Source organism: Drosophila tropicalis, unplaced genomic scaffold (genome assembly GCF_018151085.1).
Source record: "Drosophila tropicalis isolate 14030-0801.00 unplaced genomic scaffold, ASM1815108v1 contig_302, whole genome shotgun sequence".
NCBI classification, from domain to species: Eukaryota; Metazoa; Arthropoda; class Insecta; order Diptera; family Drosophilidae; genus Drosophila; species Drosophila tropicalis.
In genome coordinates, this window is record NW_027172757.1 from 892,235 (window position 1) to 904,705 (window position 12,471).

At 35.4% G+C, this 12,471-nt stretch overlaps 1 protein-coding gene across 3 annotated transcripts; it reads right to left on the minus strand.

Moving 5' to 3' along the window:
• Nucleotides 1-1,640: 1,640 nt before the first annotated feature.
• Gr28b (Gustatory receptor 28b) lies at nucleotides 1,641-9,169 on the minus strand. 3 transcript variants are annotated; one of them, XM_068284174.1, is made up of 3 exons: nucleotides 8,585-9,169; nucleotides 2,023-2,580; nucleotides 1,641-1,947 (listed from the first exon to the last, which is right to left on the minus strand). In XM_068284174.1, the coding sequence occupies exons 1-3, from the start codon at nucleotides 9,167-9,169 to the stop codon at nucleotides 1,819-1,821; spliced, it is 1,272 nt and encodes a 423-aa protein (XP_068140275.1). In that variant the 3' UTR covers nucleotides 1,641-1,818. The 3 variants fall into 3 exon arrangements, with proteins under 3 accessions (XP_068140275.1, XP_068140273.1, XP_068140274.1); XM_068284172.1 differs by lacking the exon at nucleotides 8,585-9,169 and adding an exon at nucleotides 6,655-7,325; XM_068284173.1 differs by lacking the exon at nucleotides 8,585-9,169 and adding an exon at nucleotides 2,967-3,599.
• Nucleotides 9,170-12,471: the final 3,302 nt, after the last annotated feature.

Below are 12,471 nucleotides of genomic sequence, written 5' to 3' on the forward strand. Positions count from 1 at the left end.
CAAGTATCCAAGAAGTATATGATATATATAAATACTATGTTTTCTATAGCATATAGAAAAAATATAAATTTTTAAATAATTATATGACTATAAGACTTTAAGACTATAACCGTAAGAAATTAAAAAAGTTATTGTGGCAATATTTGACAATCACGAGAAATCATGACTGAAAACTGAAAAGTAACATGAAAAATTGGGTGTGAATGGGATTGCTGTTTGACTGAAATTTACTTAATACATATTTGTGGATTCTTTTTTCTATGCTTTTATTCACAATTTTCGGTATTGCCTTAGGATATTATTCAACTAGCGTCGAAAAGGCCAACTAACAATAAGAAGAAACATTTATAAGTATGTGGGATTGATGGAAATAAAGTATGTTTAGAGCTAGACACAGAAAGAAAAAAAGAAAGAGATAGAGACAAGAGAGAGTCATAAAAAGAGAAAAAACATAGATAGACAGAGAGAAAGTTCTTACTTTTATCAGAGAAGTTGTAACTTAGTAGACGTTTCAGAAGATGAAGTTGTAGATGAAAGGCAATTGATGTCAGCTTACCTGTAGCTGATCTGAAGAATACTGGGTAAGTAAATAACAAAATTTTGCTTTTATAAATTACTTTAAATTCAATTAAATTTCCGTTAGTCATAAACTCCAATATACTGACTGCTTTTGATTTAAATTTGACTTTCCTTAAGCCGAATCCATTTCTATTCACTACATTTTGAGATTTAATTGTCCGATTTTAGTGAAGTTTGGGAATATGATGCGTATATTAAGAACTATATAAATAATAATTTTCATTAAGATTGTTTAAGAATAAACATCGTCTTCATCTGAAGTGGCGTCACCAAATCAGATGCACTAAAGAAAATATAATACATATCTACTTTTGTCACAAACAACAAATCACACACGTTATGGAAAAACACTTGTAATTTTAAACTAACCCAAAATATCACAACGGCAGGATGTCAAGTGCCCAAAATGGTAATAATTTTTCAACCCCCAAATACGTGGGTTTGAGTCGTACATCTCTTCTAAGAAACGGTTTTCCTAGAGCCTACTCCCTATATGAACTCCGTACTTATGTAAATAATGTCAGTTCATATTTTCAATTCAACGAATGAAGATTGGGTTATTTTCCTTCTCCCTGGAATCCCAATCAAAAAAACAACCACCCCCCTAAAAAAAAATTTTTTAAAAATTTATAAAAGTAGTCTGAAAGTATTGAAAAACTTGTATTCTGATAGCTCATAAACTAGAAGACATATGTATATATGATTTAAGCGATCGTGTAGACGAACAGAGATATTTTGATTCAGCTTCTTGTGATGGTAAAAATTTATATACTTATGAGGCTTAAGGATCCTTCTTTGTGTTACAAACATCTGTCCAAATTTTTGCCCTCTGTAATGGCTTTAAAAATCCAAATATCAAGGAACTCTAAAAACACATTATTGCCCATTTTTATTGTATTTGAATATCCAATTAATTGGAACTTATTTAAATTCGAGATGCATATATCCAGCAGTTACTAAATTTACTCTATACTAAACTAATCCATTTGAATTTCCATTTCGTTTCCCTTTCTCAGAAATTACTCTCAATTTGGTATTTGTTGGGGATTATCGATATTTATTGCTAAACATTAATTTCCAAACAGGATAATTGAATTTGGGATAACATCTAAAAAAATATTTGTATATGTATGTGTCGAATTGTATTAGCTGCGCACAGTTGGACGTATTTCTTTACAATATTTCACCCGCTCCATTCTCGCTACTTCATCATCATTTCATCAATTCAACAATATTCATCTAGAGAGTGTGATTCGCTGTAATATTATTCAAGGCTTCACAGCAGGAATATAGATGACTGTTATTGCTTGGGGAATTCGATGTGAATTGCAGCAATATAATGAGATAAGTTGTCAATGCGCCGCTTATCTATTTGAGAGAAGAAACGAAATGTTAAGGGACTAGTCAAGTCTAATTTTAAAAATATTTTATTTCTATACTCACTGTGAAGTAAAGAGTTCGATCTATATTGAACAGGCCAGCTGCTGTGAAGTTGATTTTCAAATGCATCAATTGCATTGAGAATTGTTGCAACTTCTCTTTGACTTCCACCGACTTGGTCTTGTTGAGTAGGGCATGGACAATGCCGCCAGTTTTCTCACTCTTCTTGATGGCCCGATTACTGCCCTCGACTATGGAAATTATGGCAATCAGATATAGAATCATCTGGCAAGAGAAAAATGTAACAAATTCCACAGTCTTGAATTTGCTTTCTCTCTTTGATTTGCCCAACAATGTCTCCAGAACGTAATAGGCATCGAATACGATTATGAGAAAGGCAATCGAAATGATGGTCAACAGCTGATAGGTAAAGTATTTATTAGCTGTGGCCGCTGCCTCGCAGATTAGATGATGGATTTCCATGGATTCTTGTATTATTTCAGCTGGATCCTTTGTGACAATGGTGTACATGGAAAAGGAGTCAAGACATTGTAGGGAACGCTGCTTTTGTGTGGCTTTCAAACTGCGAGAGTCCCACTGATGTGCCAGATTCTTAAGAACCTGCAAAGGAAGAAAAAGTATAAATGAAAATCTTTCTTAAAATGTCATAAAATGTTTTTCTTCTTAATACAATTCCAAAATATTAGCAAATATTCTAAGAAATTTTGAAATTGGCACTCTATCAGTTGTTAAAGTGAATATGAAGGACACATGGCGTATGCATGATCTAACAATTAGAAAGTAGAACTAGACCTACAACTAGAAGTCCTTAATTACAGCATTTGGTATAAAGATTAATCTTGGACTTGGGAATGTCTTCAACACCACGATTAACTAAAATTTAGCTAGTTTGCTTTTGGGTCAAAATATTCTTCATTGCTCAAAGATTTTTCTTTCATTGTAGACATCAAAAAATTCATCTAAGATCACAAATATCTTCAACCCACCTCATTCAAAACATTCAAATGCTGCCAACAGCGATGAAGGAAAGCCTCAAAAAGCAATACACAGCTGAGTAGAAAGATTTGTGGTACATAAAAGGCCACGGTGGCTGTGTAGATGGGTCTCACATTGTTCCACAACAACATGCACAAGGAACTAGCCAAATAGGCCACTTGCACAGAACAAATCAACACTAATTTCACATGTCTCAGTTGCATAATTCGTTTATAATTAAAACAAACGCCAATTTCGAGAAGTCTATCATCAATGTGATAGACTAAATCACACAGTTTGATCAAGAGTCTCACGCGAATGGCACTGCAGGTGAATAGAATACACATTCCCGTCATGCCAATGAATTTCTGCAGAGAATCTCCCACTTGGGAGATTTCCGACTTAAAGAAATAATTCACAATGCTCTGTTGTTCAATGAGAGCCGAGAGGAAGCAATAGCTGAAGAAACTCATTTGCATTAGGGCATTCAAGTAGCCCAAGCGACTGAGCTGGAAATGTCGACCTCCTAGTGGACCCTTTAAACGAAAGGGTGTCAGGCCCAGCAAATAGGTGAAGAATAACAAACTTTGCTCTGCTCCATAAGCATCACTCGCACTGAACATTTCTTTGGAAAATTTGCCCATTTTTATTTACACCCGAAACTATAAATGACAAAACTGATTGGCTCCCAGACATTTTATAGAAACTTTCACTTAGCTTCGGGTTGATTGTGTTATTAATATTTCATCAACCAGGGCAACACCTTGAAAATTGTTGGTAATGGAAACCTGTCAGTTAGTTCCACGTTCCAACGGTTTTCATTTAATGGACAGTTTGCTTTACTTCATTCAATTTTGTTTTTGTTTCCCTTTTTTTTGCGTTGTTCTTTTTTTTCCTTCTTTGTGTCTTGTTCATAAAATTATAAAGTATATTTAGCAGGGAGGGAGGTAAAAACGTTTACGACTTGCCAACTTGCGGCTAACGGGGTGGTTAAGTCATTTAATTAATTGAATTCGGTCTAGAACTAATAATTGGCTTGTTAAAGAAACGAGTAAACCATTAAATTTTCTCACGAGACTTATCCACAGTATTTGAGTATTTTATTTTTTAATAAACTAATTCTTTGACTCACTTAAAGGCAGAGAACTTTTTAAGAATTTAATTAAAGTCCAGCAATCAATAAGTAAAATGTACCCAATTTTTGACTTAAATCAAGTCAAATACAAGTATTTTGTTTAATTTGATTGAAATTCACTAATGGAGACGTCGAAGACTGTGGCCTGTTTGTAAATTTTTTTAATAATTAGTTACAAAAACGAATTATTAATTCATATTCTTAAGAATGACAACTCTCTTACACTTTTGAGAAAGAAAGGAGATTAGAATATACTGAAATTATATAGATATTAGACTGACAAAAACTAACCTATATTTGTCTAAGTTATTGTTTTAAAACATAAAAATATATTTTTTAGGGGAACATAATACTCTGAAAGTCATTTGATAGATATTGATACCTTTTACGAAAGTAGTATTTAACATTTTCAAAGGCAATATCTAAATTTTGGGTACTTTTTATATTAACAAAAACGAAAACCAAACGTTTAAAAGATCTTATGGATTATGAATTGAGATAATGTTCTCAGTGATATCAAATTTATGAAAATTGATAACTTCTCTGCAGACAAATTTATCTTATATAAAATGTTCTTGGAATTAAAATATTAATAGGATTAGTTTTAGACTTTTTATGTTGATTCTGGCAACTTTTCTCCCATCTTCAGGAATGGTTTGGTAAAATAATATTGGAAATGATTTGGAATTTCCTTAGACCTTCAAGGAACAATCTTTATCTCAACGCGAATGTGGCTTATCTTAGTAGGAATTCATTAACTATTTAAAGTAAAGAAAACTAAGTATTCACTGTTAAGTTAAGCATAGAACTCTTTTCATTCCTTCAAAGAGAATACACTTTCATGTGCTTAAATTCGCATCTTACCTTATTGACCATAATGAATCGCATCTCGACCAGATATGTGAAACAGGAGAACATGGCAATGGCAATGGATATGATTGTATGTTGAATGATGAATGTAAAGTGTAGGGCCCAAGTTGGAGACATGTCGCTGGAATACAGAACCGAAAAGGTGCCATAGGTGAAGAAGACGTTCACAAAGAACATGGTGATCAATAAGGCATAGCTGAATCTCAAGACTTTGCTGTACATAATCTTAACACCGCACGTTTGCAATTGCATATCCATGGTGTGGAATTTCTGCAGACACTGCTCCAGCCGATGCTTGGGTATAATGGCTGCCAAATAGATGACAGTGACGCCAATGAAACCGCTGACAATCTGCATCATGTCGCCAAAGTAGGTGATGCGAGAACGAAAGAAATAACTGGCAACCGATTCACAATTGTTGATAATGGTCAACGAATAGCAGACGGTATACAGAATAATGTGCATAATTCCGTTCACATAGCCGAACACGGATTTCTTAATGTCCTTGCGACGCGTCTTACTGTCCGAGCAGATGTAGAAGGAAGTAAGACCATGCAAATAGGTGACATGGAATAACGGACGCAAACACTCGTACAGCTGCTTGGCGGACAACCAACGTCGCAGAAGTCGTCTCAAAGGACTTAACTCCACCTCCACATCGGTTTCCACTTCCTTGACTTCCATTATGTTTAATATCCCTGTAATTTCGACTGCTTCGCTTGAGCTTCGTCAGACAACTGACTAGAAGGTTAGCAGAATATTTTGCATTTCACTTTGCCGGTCATACGAAATGACAGGACAGGAGGTTTTTAGGTGGGGTTCCGGTGAGTGAAAGTAAATAATTTTCCCATTTTTATGCCTCTGGTTAAACTGTTGCATTTTAATTAATGGTGGTGGACATTTTTCCCCAAGGATAAGATATTCCACTTTATTCCCTCTATTCGGTCGGCATTTTTTTTTCGTTTCCTTCGTAACTGACTTTATCCTCTTGGGTATTCACCTCTATTTAGATCAATGAATGACCAGAGACTACTTTTTCATACACTTATTGTTATTTTCTCTCATAAAAGTTAAGCCTAATGAATTTAAGGGTTTTGCGTTTCCGTGAATGAACTACAATATGTTAGCTGGTATTTATGTTGACTAACAATGACCATAAAAATGGCTTGTCAAATTTAGGTGAGATTTAGGCATTAATTCGCCGAAAAAGCCTGTCTGTTATAATAAAATTTAATAGTACTATATACTCTTTTGGGGGCTTGTCCACTAAGTTAGTTCGTGGAAAATGTATTCAATATTATAAACATCCTAGAAGTATGCTTTACTTTCTTATAAATTAGAAAAATTATTATTTAAAGGTTTAAAAATGGTTTTTAATAATTTAAAAATCTTGGCATCCCTTATAATTTCACTCAAAAACTTATTCGGCTAGAATTTTGAATTGAAAATAATAAATGACGCCTTAAACTATGCAATACTTTTCTTCTAACTGCCAAGCCACCTGCAAATTGTCCACCTTCATTTCTTAAATGTGTCAAAACAAGTCTCACACAGTTCATTAGAGGTAAAAGGATTAACATAAATTAATTATCACACTTGATTTACTGCCATTGGCAGCGGTTTGAATCAGGGAATTCCCCTTTGGTAAATAACACTAGTTTTTGTTGTTGTTGTTTATGTTTACTTATTCGTACCTGATTGATGATACTCAAACGACGCTCGAAACTGAAGGCAATGACACAAAACAAACAGATTGCAATCGAAACGACCGAATGTTGCAGAAAGAACGTCATGCAGACACAAAACGACGGTGTGACATCCAATGAGACGAGCAACCGGAAAACCCCAACGAAGTAAACACCCAAAATCAAAAGTTTGAAAATCAAAACCAAAATCGAATAACGAAATATACGTGAATATTTCACTCGTACGCCAATATTTGAGAAATTTGTATCCAAACTGTGTAAAATGGTTAGAGTGCCCAGAAGTTTGCAACGTTTCAGTATGGCCGAGGTATAGATCACAGCTCCCGCAATGAGACCATTGAAAATTTGCAAACGATCACCGATCGTGGAGATTTCTGTGCGAAAGAAATAGCCCACAATGGATTCACCTTGCCGCAGCGAGGATATATAACAAAAGCCACATAAAAATATATAAATAAATATATTGAAAACACCGAAACAGGACATCTTCAGATACGATTCGCCCATTTTGCGCCGGACCACATGAAACGGTGTTAGGCCATACAAGAAGGTTAGGAAGAATAGAGGACGCAGAGCCTCATACACTTGTGACGAGATAAAATACTTTCGTACGCGACGCAATGCTGTGGACATGATGACGGGCGACCGATTGCCTCTAGCTATCAACGCGAACTGCAGCCAGGATAACGACAACACTTGCGAGCTAACCTTCGCCTGGATGTGGCGGTAAAAAAGAGAAGAAAAATGCAAATAAAAATAACAGAGAGAAAAAACGAGAGGTACATGCTCATAATGAGGTTTCAGGATACCAACAAGTGTGCGTGTGTTTGTGTGTCTGTTTGTCGTCGAGGGGATGCCTTGGGGAAAGGAAGCATAGTCAAACAGACGCCAGACATTGAGTTGTGTGTGAGCAATGGATACATATGAATGAGTTTGCTGTGTACTTCTCGTGACCAGCAATTCGTTATCAACATCAGCATGATAATCATTATTGTCACTGTAGAGACAGACACTCATGTGACACTCAGTTGGCTAGTCACACTTCAACTGGCTGACTAACGATAGGGTTAGGTTTAGGGGTGTCGAAGAAGAAGAAGAAGGCCTTTTCCCTGCCATATGCTGATCATTGTTTTCAATTCTGTTTGACCAGTATGCAAAATAGTTTATTTTGGCACTTGACGTTTGAGGGACATTTTGGGTCAATAAGCTAGAAAGATAAAAAGATTCAATTCTAATTACAAAAATTACATTTAATTAACGATAATTTGTAATGCTTGCAAAAGTATCTAGGCCATTGAACTAAGAATTGAATTATTATTTATTTAATCCATCAAATATTAACCAAACAGATAGATAGACTGATTTGTACCCCATCTAATCCAATTTATATTAACTGTCACATTGATCGGAAAAGAAATATTTAAAGATATTGAACTTTCTTATTTGGCATGGGTGGAAAAGGATCGAAAGCATTATTTAGTGTTGTAAAACGACATTTAAAGCAGGAACCATTACAATAACTTTTCAATGACAAGTTATGATAGAGTGATCTCAAAAAAACAATCAAAATTGGATTTAGAATATAGTCTATATAAGTTAGTCTTCTAATAGGGTATTTGAAGATGTCCTGAAAAATTCTAGCTTGTGTACCCCGATTCCTTTATAGAGTACTCTTTTGGAATGTGTGAATTGAAATGTATTAATACCGTGTCCAAGGTAAAGGCACACATAATCACATCATCAACTAAGTTCCTGGCTGGGTAGGCCCACTAGGTTTTACAGAATTTTTCAAACAGGGTACCAAACCTAATCATAGACCAAACTAACCCATTAAAAAGTTCGATGGCAAGTGATTTTTCACTAATTTACTTCCACTTTGGTTTCATTATAAATAAACTAGATTGGTATGTCTACTCACCATATGGAATTGAGCTAAACGTCGCTGTAACGATCGACTGATGGCACAGAAGAGGCAAATTGATATCGATATAGCCACCAGATCATAGATCATAAGAAATGTCAATTGCCACGAGGGTTGCACTTCCATATTGGCCAGGCATACCAAACAGGCGACAGTGACAAAGATATCCAGAGCTGCTACACATATCAGGACTAGCCAGGTTGTGCCCAGTATTCTATTATAGTTCATGGGAAAGTGTAGGGCCAAAAGTCGTCGATCGATTGCCACAATCATTTCAATGGAGCGTCGAAAGTGGCGGCGCAGAAACAATGGCAATATGAATACCACAATTGCGGCACAAATGCCGCCCAAATCATGGGCCCTGGTGGTAAATGCCGAGACACTGTTGCTCATGAAGTGACCAATCAGACTCTCATTACGCAGATTGATGGATGCATAGCAGTAGGAAATGAGTAACCAACGTGAAATGACATTCACGAAACCATACCAAGTCTCTCGTATTACCAGCGAATTTTGAGGCTCACCGACTTTTGCCATGTGATATGGTATTATGCCAAGGCCAAAGGCAAGGGCAATCAGCATCCGGGTGCCTTCATAGAAATCGTTGGCTCTAAAGAGCCAGCGCCACAAACGTTGGCCCCATCGAATGCCCCAGCTATGGCAAGAGCTTGACGAATCCGCCAGGTAACGCAACATTTTCTATACTAAATTTGTACACATACTTTTCTGCGCATTTGTTTAATTCGATTGTGTTTGTTGGTGTTGTTGTTGTTGTTGGTGGTGGTGCTTGAGCTGTTATCAGAGATTAAATCCGTATCGCTCGAGTAATTGTTGTAGGCCCTCCATAGCATGTCATCATCATCATCATCGTCATCGTCATCACCATCGTCATGGAGTGCGCCATGGGAACAAGCTCAATTTGCATTTAGCTTTGCCCATAGGAAGTTGTAATTGGAGGTGTGGTCGATTGGATTTGATGAAATCGGGTTTAGTTATCTTAATTTGCTTTGGCTAATGAGCAAAGCGTGCGGTGCCAACAACAACAAATGCCGGTTAGATAAGGTATTAGGTAGAACAACCCTCAATTAAAAGTCCGTAAAATACATAGATATACCAACAAAAAATAAAACATTTGAATCAAACTTTCTTTAAACTTAATTTTGGGGTAAGTAATTAAGCTAAAAAACAAATGTGTGTAGAAAGAAGAAGCAAGCAAACAAACAAACACGCCAAGATAAATTGGCACATCATTTTATGGAGGCAAATTGTAACTTTAGTTCCATGGACTCCAAGTGGATTGGTCATATATGATGAATCAGTAAGTAATATTTATGCCATTTAATGTCTTTTGACTGCTTCGTCAGTTCATTTCTGTATGAAAATGGGCGAAAAATGTTTATTTACTTTGTGCGCTTCTCAATTTTACGCTGTGTGATAAATGAATATTGGAAAAAAATGAATAATAGAGATCAGGGTATTAAGAGTGTATTTAAATATAAACATTTTGAAGTAATGTTTGCTTAATGTCATATTTTCTATGTGCTTAATCTTAATATATGTGGAAATTAAGTAGAAATGTAGTTAAAGTTAGGCACAATCAACTCCCAACTTAACTCTTGAAATCCCCCAACTAATTCTAACTAATTTCTCCTATAAAAAATGTTCAGCGATGTCCCCTATTGGATGTCCACCGGCTGAACCTGACCTATGTCAATAACATATAACGTATACGCAGTGTATGTCAGCGACACTAAAGATAAGTACAAGTATGGAAATAATTACAAAACTGATTGGTGTTATAAATCAATTCATAAACATACCACTTAAAGACGTAAAATATAGAAATAAAAGCTGCAAAGATGATAAAAATAGACTTTTTCGAAAACGTCAGGGTTAAATCGATAAATTAAGTTTAATTATAGTTTCAAGTGTCTTCTTCTACTGCACTTGTTTATTACTAGAATACTTAATGCTATCGAGTAATGAATTGAGATGAGAGTACTTGGAAATTAACCACTTAAAAAATGTAGGAACACATTTTTGACTTTATAATGTGTTCTCGAAAGCTCTTCTGAGGATTAGATGACCTAACACCTTTTGGCAAATATTTTACATAAAGTTAATTCATCTATGTATGTAAGTCTGGGCCAACTAAGTACTAGCTTGGTTGGCAACAAGACAAACTGGAAACCAAGACAAAAACTGGCTGCCATCTTGAACAATGCAAACGAGGATGATTGCATAATATGGACCCGCACACACTCCATAGTTAATGAGCTCTCAGCAACAACTGCAACAACTTTAACACCCACAACAACAACAACAACTAGGCGAACTACGTCACACTCGTGTCAGCCACAAATCAAGCTTAGAATTTTGTCGCACAATTTGTTAGCAACAACAATACTACAAAAAAAAAAAAAAAAAATATGCAACCGCAATGGAAGGTCTCAACATCTAACTACCTCTGCCCTGGTCGGTTCGCCCTCCACTTCCCTCTCCCCTTTCTTCCCTGTCTTCTGCTCTCTTTTTTCATCTCCTTTGACAATGGCGCCACGTTAACCGAATTTTTCCCACGTGCAACGCTGAGGAAAATTTATACATACATAACTATTTTTCGAGATGAAAATAATGAATAGAATTTGCAAATAAATTACCAAATTGGATTTGAAATGAAAACTGAAAATAAAATGGAATTTTAAATGGACCAAAAAAGCCCCCGACATCATGAACTTGAAATGCACAAGTTTAACTTATAAACAAGAGTTGAATAAAGTGGATGGAGGTAAAACAAAAGAGTTGAAAAAAAATAAGTGATGGGCATTGTTATTAACAAAGACTATATAAAAGACCAAACCGAAGGTTAACTAGTTTTGAATCAAGTGCCTGCCGGGTTAAACCCTTTTCTACATTTCTAGATGAAAGGAAAAAAAGAGAGTAAGTCTTTTTATCAGCTTAGTTTCTAGTTTTAGTCGACAATTGTTACAAGGGATGACAACTTCCAAAACGCCTTTAACATATGTACATGTATATGTAATTTATAATTAAAAGTAAACCGCCAGAATTAGTCACCACTATCTTGTTCATCATACTAACATCTCAGACAAATTGCACTAAATACCAATAGAAGGTTAGATTAGCAAGGCTGATACAATGACTGAACCACACTGATTACAGGATACTTAGGAATATATTCATCTTTAGTATTAGCTTAATAAATTACAGTTGTTGTTAAAGCCAACTATGTAATGGTACTGAAACCTTTCAGATAGCCCAGAAAAATGTTTTTGAAAGACAGAATTATCTTGTATTAAGTTAAAAAGGACATAAGAAACGAAAGGGTTGAGCTATTACAACCTAATGAAAGTTTAGCAAGCTTCAGTGAACGTTCATCTACTGACCAAGTTAGATTTATTTAAGAACCCATCATAAGACGTTAGAATACCGTAAATTTCCCCATCTTTTATATATACAAATGTGGCGTGAGTACCTACAACCGCTATGCTTTCAGAAACTACTGAACCGATTGCGTTCAAATTTTGACACACTGTGGAGTCAGGTTCAAGCTTGGTTTTTGTCTTCTTTTTATAGCGATATCATACTTTCCCCAAAAAGTCAGTACAGTTTACGTTTTTCTATTCTTTTTTTAACATACCGATGGGGGAAGTTATTTAATTTTTGTTCTACCTTTCCTGGGGGGAAAAAAATTTGTTATGGATCTCACCGCTGTAGGTTGGAACCCATGTGAGATCATATTATTCAAATTTTTGAAGAAGGCTTATAAAACGTATTTAAGGATGGTAAGAGGCGAATCAATTCCTGAGCAACAATGAGATTTAAACATCACATTATTTTGCTCAACATTAATACTTGAATGGTTTTAT

Coding starts and splice junctions, on each gene's coding strand:
- Gr28b (XM_068284172.1), bottom strand. CDS start 7,299: ATGTCCACAGCATTGCGTCGCGTACGAAAGTATTTTATCTCGTCACAA. Junction 2,581..6,654: donor GTTTGAGTATCATCAATCAG/GTACGAATAAGT, acceptor CTTCCTTTGCAG/GTTCTTAAGAATCTGGCACA. Junction 1,948..2,022: donor ATCGAACTCTTTACTTCACA/GTGAGTATAGAA, acceptor TCTCTCAAATAG/ATAAGCGGCGCATTGACAAC.